The following is a 12,570-nucleotide window of genomic DNA, read 5'->3' as shown; positions in this document are numbered from 1 at the left end:
TAACCCAACTGCACAAGCTGAGAGGCCATGCCTGGTTAATTTCTCTGAATAAACTTTGAGTGAGGTGTGTTTAGCAGAAAACGGAGGTTGGTCAGGACTTGAATGTACCCTGATGGTGTCAAGGTACTTCTTTCTCCAACCCGTGTGTCTGACTACACTGTTGCCTTTTGGTGTTATTTTTTTTGCGCTTTCTGACTGCACATCTGTTATATACACACTACACTGATGTCTTAAGTAGGGCTGCCTCTGACTAAGAATTATCCCAGTCAAACAATAGTCATCATTTAGGGCCATTAGTCGACGAGTCGCCCGCTTGTTTATGATATTAATTTAATTCTTAAATGATATATTTTGGGCGGGGCCACACAATGGTTTGAGTTGAAGGTGTGAGAAAGAATAGTATCAGTAACATTGTTAACACTGTGCTACATTACAGAGAAATACAAAACCGTACTAATGAGCCTTCATTAATATAGGCCTATATTTTATCTACAAGTGCACGTCACACACTGAGCGAGCCGCCTGTTAATGACGCTGTGGGCTAATGGGCATGTAGCTACTTCCATGTTTCAGATGATACGTCATGTTTGTAGTCGACCAATGAAGATGAGTTTACATATCACCTTGGGTTCGTCCTTCACCTTCTCAAAATGATCCCACACTTTGGATTTCCTGCCCGACACGTTATTAACTAGCCTGTGGAATAACCGCAGGTACCAGCCCTGGAAATTAACCTGACTCCTGTCTGACTGCTGAGTGTGGCCACTTCCTGTGTGTGTCCTTTCAAATTAAATTCCCACATGGTCCAGTCATATAGGTTTTTAATTATTTTGAAAATACGCAGCTCCTAATAGTTTCACTTTTTGACATTTTTTAGACCTAATGATAATTCTAGAAAATAACCTATAGATGCAGTGGATACATAAACCATATGAAAATACCAGAAAACCTTAGATGTAAATAATAATCTCTAGTAATTAAAGTGAGCGTTAGCATGCAGTTTTGTCACATGGTCTGTTGTATTATTCACCATCAGTGAATCTGACACATTGGGAGCAACCCGGGATCTGTTGCCCCTTGACCAAGCACAGTGTCGGCTGGAGTTAGCTGTTGGGCTTGTCAGCCAAAATATTATTGCTCCAAGCAGGGCGATGAAATCAGCCTCAGCACAAAGCTCTGACCATTTGTCACTGTACACCAAAGGAACATCAGAACCGTGCACTCTTTTAGAATATTGTGTCACAAATTAAGATTTGTGTGTAAAAAAAATTATATGAAAAAAATAGGATGGGTCTGATCACATGAATACATAAAAAGCAACTGAGATACTTCTGGTTGAAATTAGCCATTAGTAATATTGTGTTTGAATTTTTTTATTTCCCCCTCTCCCCAGGCGGAAGTTCTCAGCCGCAACCAACGGTACCTGTGAGGAAGAACTGGCTGACAAAGTCGGAGCCTGGGATTTTGTGGAGCATTCACAGAGGTCATACTGTAGCTGTTCCAGGTTAGTCACTTCCCATGTGGACACGCAGCATGTTCAGGTATTCCTCATGTATGTGTGCTCAAAGACATTTCAAAGAGGTTATACAGAGTCCATGGAGCTTTGAACAGCGGCACAGAGGGCCGTAGTCAGCAAAATATCTGCAAGTTATATCCACGTCTAGACTTTGACAAGCATATTATTCTTCATATTTTTCAATTTATCACTATTTTGTGTAAGTGACAGCCTTGCCGGGGCCGAAACCTCCGCTGGGCCGTGTGTTTCTGTAAGTCAGACATTTTTATTCCTGCACTGATGGGAATAATTCGAAGGAGAAAGAATAGCTTGACCTCTGATGGAGCACTTAAGGGATACTGGGGTGGTATAACCAAGCGTGTGTGTTGCGCGCTCTTAACGTTGACAAATTAGCTCAGAAGATGTCGAATGAGTTCATATGTGTTTGTTTAAAAGTCACTGTTGTTTTTGTCTACTAGGACATATAGGCACAGTTACAGCTGATGTATATTGTCAGGATATAGGGGCTGCACACATGCTATGTCTTTAAAACGCAAGGTTGGGCGCTGGGTATTACTGCCTACTCTGTGCCAACTTTCAAGAGTGCAGCGGCAGTTTGCTAAGATTGCTAAGCATTCTCCACAAGCACCATATCACAACCTATTTACCTGAAATCCTGAGTGCAACAGCTTCTTTTCTGTATTTACCACAGTGATATTTACAGATGAAGAGGAAGATGTCTGTTGGCTGTGATTGGTTGGTTCTTGTCACATGACATGCGGTGCCTGCTGCTACGTTCCAAAAGTTGAACCCAGTTTATCTCATGGTGCCGCTGTTGCTGTTGTTTTGGCTATAAAAGAATAAAACAACACATGAATAAATGTAAATTATCGCAACAGGTTAAGTACAGGGAAGGTTTTGCTCATTTTAAGGTTCTTTTATTTAAGCTCCCCTCCTGAAATAGCCCAGTCTTCTCTGATTGGTCAGTGTTTCCAGGTTATCTGTATCTTGGCATCTCTCCACTGTCCTTCCAGGTGAAGAATAACTAACGCAGTATTGCGACACTTTCTACCTTGAAAAATCACCAATAAAAGTTTCTAAACACAATCTGACATGTTCCAGCTGGAATATGATCTGAAATCGGAGAGAAATTAACAACATCAGCAACCAAGACCACGTTTCCCCGATGTTAGCGTGTAGCAGTGTAGGCTACGCACTATACACACTTGCAGTAGTGTGCCTGGAACAGATGACCATATAAAGAAATCTGTCACACTGTAGCCAGAGTAGAAATTGGAAACAGAAAAAGTGTTCAGAGCGGTCTGAAGCCTGAGGTGTTTGCCCACAGGGATTTACCAGAACAACACATCTGGTTTTTTAGCCTAAGATTGTTGAAACAGAGCAGCTAATATTTCCGTAACGACACCAACAAGTTGTTGGAGTGAGATGCCCGGCCAGGTTTGTCCTGTTTCCTGGGTATCTTATCCCATATTGGCGTTGTTTGCATGTGACATGTGCTTTGTCTGTTGCGTTCAGTCTTTTCTCAGAAATCCAAAATACTTCCACACTGTTGATTTATTCCTGAGAGGGGAGTAAATATCCTCATCTTCTTCTCCTTGGCTGCTTGCCATTATCTGCCTGGCACTGTTTCACGGCGACACAGACGTGCCATGGGAATTTCAAAATAAAGACCTATCTTACAAGATGATGGAATGGATCGATGTTTTCCCTTTGCATCGATGATATTTGATGATTGATCATTGAATTGATAGACTGCTCCAGATCATGGATCATTACACCCTTCCTAAGAATACACACACTCATCATATGCAGGGATATGTTTTGTTGTCTGTTAGTGTTCCTGATTTTCTGCACACCTGTGTTTTCTAAATCCAGCCCCATGAAAAGCTTAATTTCAGTAGTATCTTCTTGTTCATCACATTTTGATTTAATGATTTTTAATGTCTTTGGGGCCTCGTTCTTGAATGAAACGGCAAAGCAGCTGTCCCCTGCATCCTTCAGTTTTCAGCTTATCATCAGTCCCGGCCAGCCACAGTCGCAACCAGCTGCTTTACTCACAAGGGTACATGTAAACACAAGCTTATGCCATCCACTGCAGAAGGCAGGTCCAATCAGTGAGCTGGATGCCTGTATGCTTCACTGGCCTCCACAGGGGGAGCCTGAACCAATCTCATAGATTGAATAAGAAAATTCAGATTCATGGTTAATGAGCGAGCACTATCTAAACTGAATTTTGTGTGTTTTGATTGGTTTATACCTTGCAAGTTTGGGCATACCTCCACTGGGGAATCCTTTGCGCTAGGCTTTTTTTTTTTTCCTCTCCACTTAGGGAGAGGAGAGTCGGCTTGGGCCGCAGACAAGAGCAGAGTGGATTGGGCCAGTCAGCTGGAGCATGTTAATTTGTTGGAAGCCACCCAGCACTTTAGCGACACAGATATGGGAAGCTCTGTGCGTTGCCAGTTTTAATGGCCATTAGCTGTGTTTTGTAGATGGAAGGCTTCCGTGTGTCTGCTTATCTTGACATCTAATTGTCAGCACACGCGAGTGCCCCGGCCATTAAAGAGACACAGCTTCCTCGTCAACACCCTAATGTATAACCGCAGCAGTGGGCTGAGTGGTGACATAGCAATTGAGAGGCTAAAGACACACTGATGCAGACAGTGGTAGTGGTAAGGAAAGGTGAGTGAAATGGCCTCGTGGTTTCAGAGCAGGTAGTCCACAGGGCAACCGAAGATCCTGATGGCCACGGTGAAGCCTTGGTATGTTGTTTTCTGGTGTAATGCATCATTTGATCAGCTTCATTTGAGCTAGTCAAATAGACAATAGAGCTAAATGTGAGATATTATTTCTTTTCTACTGTCAGCATTTGGGTGATTGGGTGACATTTTGTTTGAGTCTGAGTGCGAATAATACCAGAAACCATGTGCATGTACATTTGTGGATTAGATGTGGAGTCTTAGACTTAACTTAATCGTCTGAAGGTACTGTAGTGTTTGTTTTTTTCCATAATTGATTTGAGGTGAATTAGTGAGGCTGCCACGTTTCAGGTGAGAGGAATTGAGTTAATTGTTGTTTTTCTTGAAGACACAGATGTGAGGGTTTAGAGGGAGAGTTTACATAAGCTGCACAAGATCTCTGCGCATCATGAAAATAAATAATTCACATTACACATCGTCATGGTTTGATAGATTATCTCTGTCTCTGCTGCCGTTTTGCTCAGTGTCACTGGTGCCTCTCAGTCTCACCATGTTTCCCTGTTTGTCTTCTTCCCCTGCAGATACAAATCAGTGAAGCAGCGAACAGGCAGCACCCCAGGCCAAACTCAGTCAGCGGGCCAGCCCTCCCAGCCTCCTACCAAGCACAAAGCTGGGGGAGAGAAGCCAGAGAAAGGTGACAAGCAGCAGAAAAGACCTCAGACGCCCTTCCACCATCGCAGCCTGACCAGCGATGAGGCTTCAATAGAGGCCGAGGCAACAGCTGGCCAGAGGTTAGCCATGAGGGGCCAGGATGGAGGAAGATTCTCTAGTATACGCTCTACAGATGTGTCCGGCATCCAAAAGGCCCCTCAGCTCCACAGCGGGGTCAGCGCTGGGCCGTCGGAACAGGCCAACTCCCCCCAACCCCCACCACTCAGCCCCCACCCCTGCGAGCGCGGCGAGGACTCAGGGGAGGGCATGAAGAACCCTTCAACCCCCAACAGCCAACACTTTTACCAGCCGCCCCCAGAGCCCTGCCTGGTCGGGGTGAAGGGTGGCGGTGAGGAACCTGGAGGGCCAGAGGGTCTGAATCAGCACTTCCACTCCCATCATCACCCCCACTCCCACCCCGGGGCTTCGACCTACTCTGAGCCTCCTGAGCCCACCGTGTACGTGGGCGCAGCGGTCAACCTTGAGGAGGACAGCTCCCACGCACCGTGGAGATTATTCAATCTACCCCGCAGGAAAGAAGCCGAGCTGCCCACGCCACTGCTGCCAGGGGACAAGCTGAGGGACGAGGCCTCGGCATCGCAGGACAACCTGGTGTCGGTCACGGAGTGAGTGACATCTGCCAATTAACAGTCACTGTTCAATGCCCTCTGTGTCACACACATGCAGGGCGATAAAGGCTTCAGCCATTCATAGATTGACTAAGCAGTTAGGCACCCAAGCCCTCCATTTCCCACCTTTTCCCCTGGTACAGAGTGGCCCCAGGCTGCTGTGGAGCACTCTCAATAGTCTAGAAAAAATTGTTTTCAAAGAGTAATGATACAAAACCCACCTTCTTCCTCTTTCTCATTCTCTGGCTCTCAGATTCCCTCTCCCTCATCCCTCAGCTTCAGAATGTTCGCTATGGCGCTTAGCTGCATACAGCATGTTAATCTCTTGCTATGTGCCCTTTTGACATCATACATCACCAATGTGCAGGGCCAGCACAACTCATCGATTCCTACACGCATACACACACACACACACACACACACACATGCACATACCAGAGCTCGGACAGAGGAAGAGTAATGGTAGGGTTAGATAAAGTTAAACCTCTGCTGTTGTAATACAGTTGAAGGTGAAAGAAATACTGTCTGCGGGCTATCAGTTTGGAAGGCGCTGGAGGGAGACTTACACCAAGAAGAAGCTCAGGATTCCTACAGAGTAGGGACAAGTATGGAATTTGATTCTAGCAATTTTCCAGGTCAGGATAAGTATGGGGAAACAAATAAAGGGAGCGGGGAAGCCTATCCTAGCTGACATTGGCCGAGAGGCAGGATACATCCTTGACGGGTCACCAAATTATCACAGGGCCGACACAGAGAGACAGCCACGGGTAATTTAGACTCACCAGTTAACCTAACCTGCATGTCTTTTGACTGTGGGAGGAAGCCGGAGAACCAGCAGAAATCCCACAGGGGAAAACATGCAAACTCCACACAGAGGGACCCCAGTGGCCGGAGGGTTCTCTGGCGTCCTCCCACAGTCCAAAGACATGCAGGTTAGGGGGCGGCATGGTGGTGCAGTCGTTAACACCGTCACCTCACAGCAAGAGGGTTTTCTAAAATATAAAATTCAGAATTTCAGAAAATAATATAATTATAAAAGCATTTTGAGCAGGTAGCCAGCACGGCCAAAATGAGCTTGATGTCGTCGAAAGCAAGGCAAGAAGTGTTACGTGTGACTGAACACACATTTCTATCCATATTAATGCTAATATGTTAATGATGCAAATTGCCCGTCATATGTTGTGTGTATACATAGTTAGTATACGACAGTTTCTAAATGCTGCAGGCCCACACAATACAATACTAACATAAAACTTTGGGGCACTCAGTATTTATGGATTCACATTGCTGGATTTGAGGTATAGCGAAGAATTTAGGCTGCAGCAGGTGTAGTTTTGTAGACAGTAAAGTCATCATAGATTTAGATTAAATCTTAGAAAAATGGGACGTTTTTGATACACAAGTGAGGCAGTGACATTCACCATGAAGTGCTGGAAAATATAAAAAAAAAAGATAAGAATTTGTCAAGCGGACAGTCTTTTTTTTTTTTTTTTGGCTTTTTGAAAATGTTGTGGGTAATTTTTAAGTAAAATGGCAGTGAGCCACAGAATCTACTTTCCCACTAGTCTAACAGTAAGAAAACATTCGAAACATTCTGGTGCCAGCTAGCAATTGTAGCCGTGCACATCCCTGTACAATCACGGTGTGAAAAATCTATCTTGAAATCTGAGTCTGTAAAAGTATGGAATTTTAAAAATGGAAAATGTGTAGGAACCCTGAAAGCTGCCAGCAAGGAAAAGGATCACAGATGGACAGAGCGAGGAGGGGTTGTCCAGTGTGAAGGCAGACGGAGTGACCAGCAGGCCGTAGGGTGGCCATAGTGGGAATTATCGGTGGGGTTGTGCAATCCCAAGGGGCCAGCCGCCTGGAATGGCTATTCTAGTGAGCTGTAATCCCTCCAGCCACAGCGCTGAATGGCGGCTAATCTCTGGCCCAGGCCACTGCACACCATCACCTCACATCAGAGCTGGACAGGCATGACGAGAGGACAGAAGCGCAGAGAAATATAGGAGGCGGTGAAGGGGAGGGATCACACATAAGTTAGGTCAGTCCCTCCTCTTCTTGCAGAGCAGCCAGTAGTCTCCGTCTTCTCCCTCCCTCCCTGCCCTGTCACATATAAGGAAGTAGGCCACAGTCATAGCCACATAAGAGATTTTGATGAGCCAAGTCACAGTAACAAGTGTCTGTAAGTGTATGAGCAGTCAGTGCTGCAGTCATCACATCTCCATAAATCTGCTGGAAATGTAATTGTCTGACAACAAACATGATGCAACCAGTTCTGCTGCATGACAGCTGTCAGAGTTGTTTGCAGTCACTGTCATTTCTGTGTCTGCAGATAAACATGGAAGCAGCGACAACATATGATATCGGGCCCAAACAGAGCAGCTGAAACTCTCCTGTTGCTGAAATTTAAAACAGAATAATTTGAAGTAGTTAGCTTTCTGCTCCTCTACTCACATACAACTCTTCTTTTTGACTGTACTTTTGATAAGTCTGCAGTAAATAAAATAGCTTTTGTAGCATGCATTTGAAATAACTATGTGGTGTCTGTTGCCTGTGAATTGTAAATCTCTCTTATGGTCGTCCAGCGCTATCCCAGAGTCCTCACACCTCAGTGTTTCTGTCTTCTCAGGGTGATGTCCACATCCAAATGGCCACTGAAGGTGTCTGAAGAACGCGTCCAGATGTATCGAGCCAGGAGGAACCAGTACCTATCTGCTGCCATAACAGACGGAGATCACGAGCCAGAGGTGGACCCGTATGCCTTCGAGGAAGGAGATGTCAAGTTCACGTTCTCCAACAAGAAGGATAAGGCCGGCGGGGAGCGTGAGCCAGGCAAGAAACACAAGGTAAGACAAGTCGAGGAGTGAGGAACATTTCTGAACTGGAATATCACTCGTCAAAGCCCTGCAGTATTTAAAGGGGACCTATTGTGCTTACGTATGTTCTGTCCTGTACCATGGATGTATGAAGAGAACTGGTTACAGGGATGGACATCCTGTTCATTCGTATGAAAGTTTCTCAGTAACGCAGGAAGCCAAAATGGTGCAACTGCCATGTATCAAAATTACCAGGATGATTTCGGGGATTAACGGCACTACTTCTTCACTGTGCGACCCATAGAGCAGGCGCACAAGAGACTTAAGGCGGCCAAGCGTCTTACTTCTGCCAGCCAAATAACTAAGCTAACTTCTGGTATAGCATTCTGCTAACTTGGTTAGGGATATAATGATTTAATCTTGCAGCTCTTCTAGACTTGCTAAATGACTAAATAGACTGCTAATTACTAAATTGCTAAACTGCTAATGCTAAATTAGCACTTTCTAACTGCTAATCAAACTGCTAAATTGCTAATGGTTAAATTGACTGAACAGATTAAATCCTGATAGTAAAACAAGTCAGTTCGTGAGGACTGTAATGCTCAGAAAAATGTATTTAATGATTTGCAGACATCTCCTTCGCCACATATGTTAATAGGAAAAACCCTTTTTGGGTCACAGAGCATCATGTGACGGACCCTGGAAATTGCAATACTACTGTTTGACCACTACAAAAAAATTTTGGGGTCCTGTCAGATATGAAAGGTTTCAGTGTTGGATTATCATATATATATATATATATATATATATATATATAAACGCTGACCAATCACAACAGACTGGACTTTTTTAGGAGGGGGGCTTAAAGAGCGTCTCAGCCAAGGGTGAATACAGGTGTTTCAGTACAGACAGTTTGAGGAAAATAAAGTGTTTTTCGACCATTAAAGCATGTAAACACATTTTAGTAAAAAGCAAACATACAAACCGAAAAATAGGCATAATGGGTCCTCTTCAATGGATGTATTGTACGTTCCTGTTAAAATGGTCCCTGTTGCTTATTGTTGTTCTGGACGAGAACATCAGAGAGAGGCCAGGTAAAATGCAAGCCCAAGGTCCAACCATTACATTTGCTCCTACATGTGTATTATCAACTAAATGATGTACAGATAAATTGAAAATAGGTTGTTTCCATAACAACAAACTGCAGTACTCTGCTGTATTGGCAAACATTACCTTAGTTCAACTCGAAAACATTTAACTGCATCTCCCACAACATGGGCTCCGCACCAACTTATTACTCTGCTATATGCATCTTATTTATGCACTCAGGTTTTGATGCGCCAACGTATTTAGATGTCTTTATTTCTTGATGCTATTCTCTGAAAACTATCTTTGATTTTAAATGCTGTTTTACAGTTTAACTGACAACTACATTTACATTTGAACATGTCACATGGTGTTCAAGACATCCTTTGTCTTTGGGGCTTCAACTCATGAACAATTTATGATTAAAAACGTCATTTTAGATAGAGCTAGGTGATTAATCACATTATTTTCAATTAGGACTTTGGCTTCTAAGGATCATCAAGATAAAACAGTTATTGTCCGGCATTCTGTGTTTCAATGATGCTCTCGTTTTATCTTCTGTTTTAAATATGGTGCACCCTTCCAAAGCTGTGGTCAGTGTTGCCAACTTGGCGACTTTGTTAATAGATTTAGTGACTTTTTAGACTTTCTAGTGCTATTAAATGTCAATTGCTGTGGATGTTTGATCTTAAAGCATAATAGTAAGCAGAATTAGGCTTGGGCGGTTTGTATTTTTTCATACCTTCCTAACATTTCACTGGGGTATACGGTATTTGAAGGTATTTGTGTAAGCCTACATTCCACAGGCTTTGAATTTTTAACAACTGTAGACTTTCTGAATTCAAGTTTCTTTCTTTGACCGAACTGAGACTAGCTTAATTGCCTTGTTAACTCATCATAGAACAAACTTCATTCAAACTTGACAGGAAGAAAATAAAACTCACCATAACCACCTTAGTTAGTCTTTCCATTGTTCCAACATTTTCATACATATATATTCATACAGCTCTACTACCACTTGTAAGGCTGGTGGTTCCTGTCATAAACTTCAACTTTTCCATTTAACACTCTGCCATTTCTTTATTGTGACTAGTTGACCTGAAAAACAGTCCATGTTGAACTCTGCCTACAAATAAGCCACTCACAGTGCCTTTTCCAAGTTGGCTGCTTTCAATCCAGTTTGCAGCCACACCCCATTGGATTTAATGCAAAAAAAGGCGGTGGCAGCTTAGCGGTGTGAAGCCTCCCTAAAAGGCAGCATGGAGAGAAACCACTTGATTCACGCCCTCCTCACTGGCTGCCCAGGGTAAAAAGGGGACATGAGGGCTGATTTTAAGATCAGGGAGCAGGCGAGGTAGAAAATAGGCCATCAGCATCTTCTGTGATACTGCACTAAAAATAACGCTGCGACCGCTTTCTGCATACATCCGCTTTCACTGCCCAAGTGAACAGGAAGCTATCCCTGAATCTCCATTGTTAGTTGAGCCCAGAGGAACACCAAATACTTACCCTGTCCAATTTCCTTTAAGTTGTTATGATTTTCCTATTTGATCTGCCTTCTTCCTCCATCCACCGTATTTCTGTGCTCTGCCTCTGGGGTTGTTGGCTCGGGCTCCAGACAAGGGCCACCTGTTAGCTGTGGATCGCCCCCAGCATTGAAAGGGAGATTCAGTGTGTGTGTGTGTGTGTGTGTGTGTGTGTGTGTGTGTGTGTGTGTGTGTGTGTGTGTGTATTCCTTGGCTGCATGTTTGCAGCAAGCTTCACAGAGCCTGGAGTCTTAACCACGGCAACAAACCTGGCTCACTGAACCATTAAGCTTAAAAAGAGCACTCAAATATTTTGCTTCTCTTCCATCCCCCCGGTCTATGCTGGAATATAAGGGTGAAGGCAGCTCTCAGTGGAGTGGAGAGTCCCTGAAGAGCAGTCTGTGCAATGGAGCCCTTCCTCTGTCTGCTTTATGTGGTGTGTGTATATCCACCACGTGTGTGTGCTCCTCTCCAAATTTTACTCTAGATTGATAATACCATAGAGGCCCTTCTTCATTCTTGAGCCCTATATGCATGCCACTAGTATTACCGGGGGACCTCCTCTGATTTAGAAATAACCCCCCACGTCTGTGTGGTGCATCTGCACGGGATAAGCGAAGCCTGTATTTAGCTCCTTTCCCACTGGACAGAAAATCCACTTACACCCGTTAACATCTGGCTTTTGTATTTAATGGGAAAGGTTACATTTGGCATTCATTCCCAGCTCAAATGACAGGTATTCATCAGCACCAGCTCCGAGCCCAGACACCCAGACATCTGGGTGGATGTGCTCATTGTATTCCCTTTGCCAACACCGTGCAATGACGGGCCGCCACAAATTTCATCTATCTCCTTTCGAGCAGAACTTGAAAATTGTTCAAAATCAGTTGGCGCCAAGTTTGAGAGAGAGAGACTGAATAAGTAACTGGCCTCCATGTGGCTTCCTACTGTTTGCTAATCTGTTTTTCGGTGCGTCACTGATGTAAAACATGACCCACCAATAAACAGCAGAAAGGTAGCTTTTCTTCTGCAGAGCAGTGTTTACACCTCTGATCTACTGGTGATGGGAAAGGAGTCTATCGCCTAATTTTAACAAGGTTTCCATCATTTAAAAAACGTGCATTTTTGTGCTAATTTGGGTGGGAAAAGGGGTATTTTACTCGGATTTACTGACATTATTTCCTGGATATAATGCACACATCATTTGTAACTCCACTCTACACAACACAGAAACACCTCACAGCACTACTAGCTGTGATGTACAGTGTTAACTTCCTTTTCCTCTTTTAATGTGGGCTAAAGAAACAGAAGTGATTCTACCACACATTGACACATCATCCATCTCATCATCTTTAGAGGTTTCACTCTTCTGTTTGATTTGAGCTTGCTTTTTCTGCGAACAAATCCCTATGCTGTGTAGCGAGATGCAATCCAGAATTGAATTTAAAATCCTACTGTTAACTTATAAAGCTCTAAATGGTCAAGCTCTGTCATATCTTAGAGAGCTCATAGTGCCATATTATCCCACCAGAACTCTGCGCTCTGAGAACGCAGGGTTACTCGTGGTCCCTAAAGTCTCCAAAAGTA

At 43.9% G+C, this 12,570-nt stretch overlaps 1 protein-coding gene across 1 annotated transcript in view; it reads left to right on the top strand.

The window, feature by feature from the left end:
* med13a (mediator complex subunit 13a) overlaps nt 1–12,570 on the top strand; it is a 111,742-nt gene that overhangs the window by 68,724 nt on the left and 30,448 nt on the right. Inside the window, exons 9-11 of the mRNA XM_050035193.1 lie at nt 1,394–1,504; nt 4,794–5,549; nt 8,185–8,401. Coding sequence (XP_049891150.1) covers nt 1,394–1,504; nt 4,794–5,549; nt 8,185–8,401 — 1,084 coding nt within the window. The remainder of the gene's footprint in view (nt 1–1,393; nt 1,505–4,793; nt 5,550–8,184; nt 8,402–12,570) is intronic.

The sequence above is a fragment of the Epinephelus moara genome, chromosome 3, assembly GCF_006386435.1.
Source record: "Epinephelus moara isolate mb chromosome 3, YSFRI_EMoa_1.0, whole genome shotgun sequence".
NCBI lineage: Eukaryota > Metazoa > Chordata > Actinopteri > Perciformes > Serranidae > Epinephelus > Epinephelus moara.
Note: the sequence above shows the minus strand (reverse complement) of the source record. Positions and strands in the feature narration are given on the sequence as shown.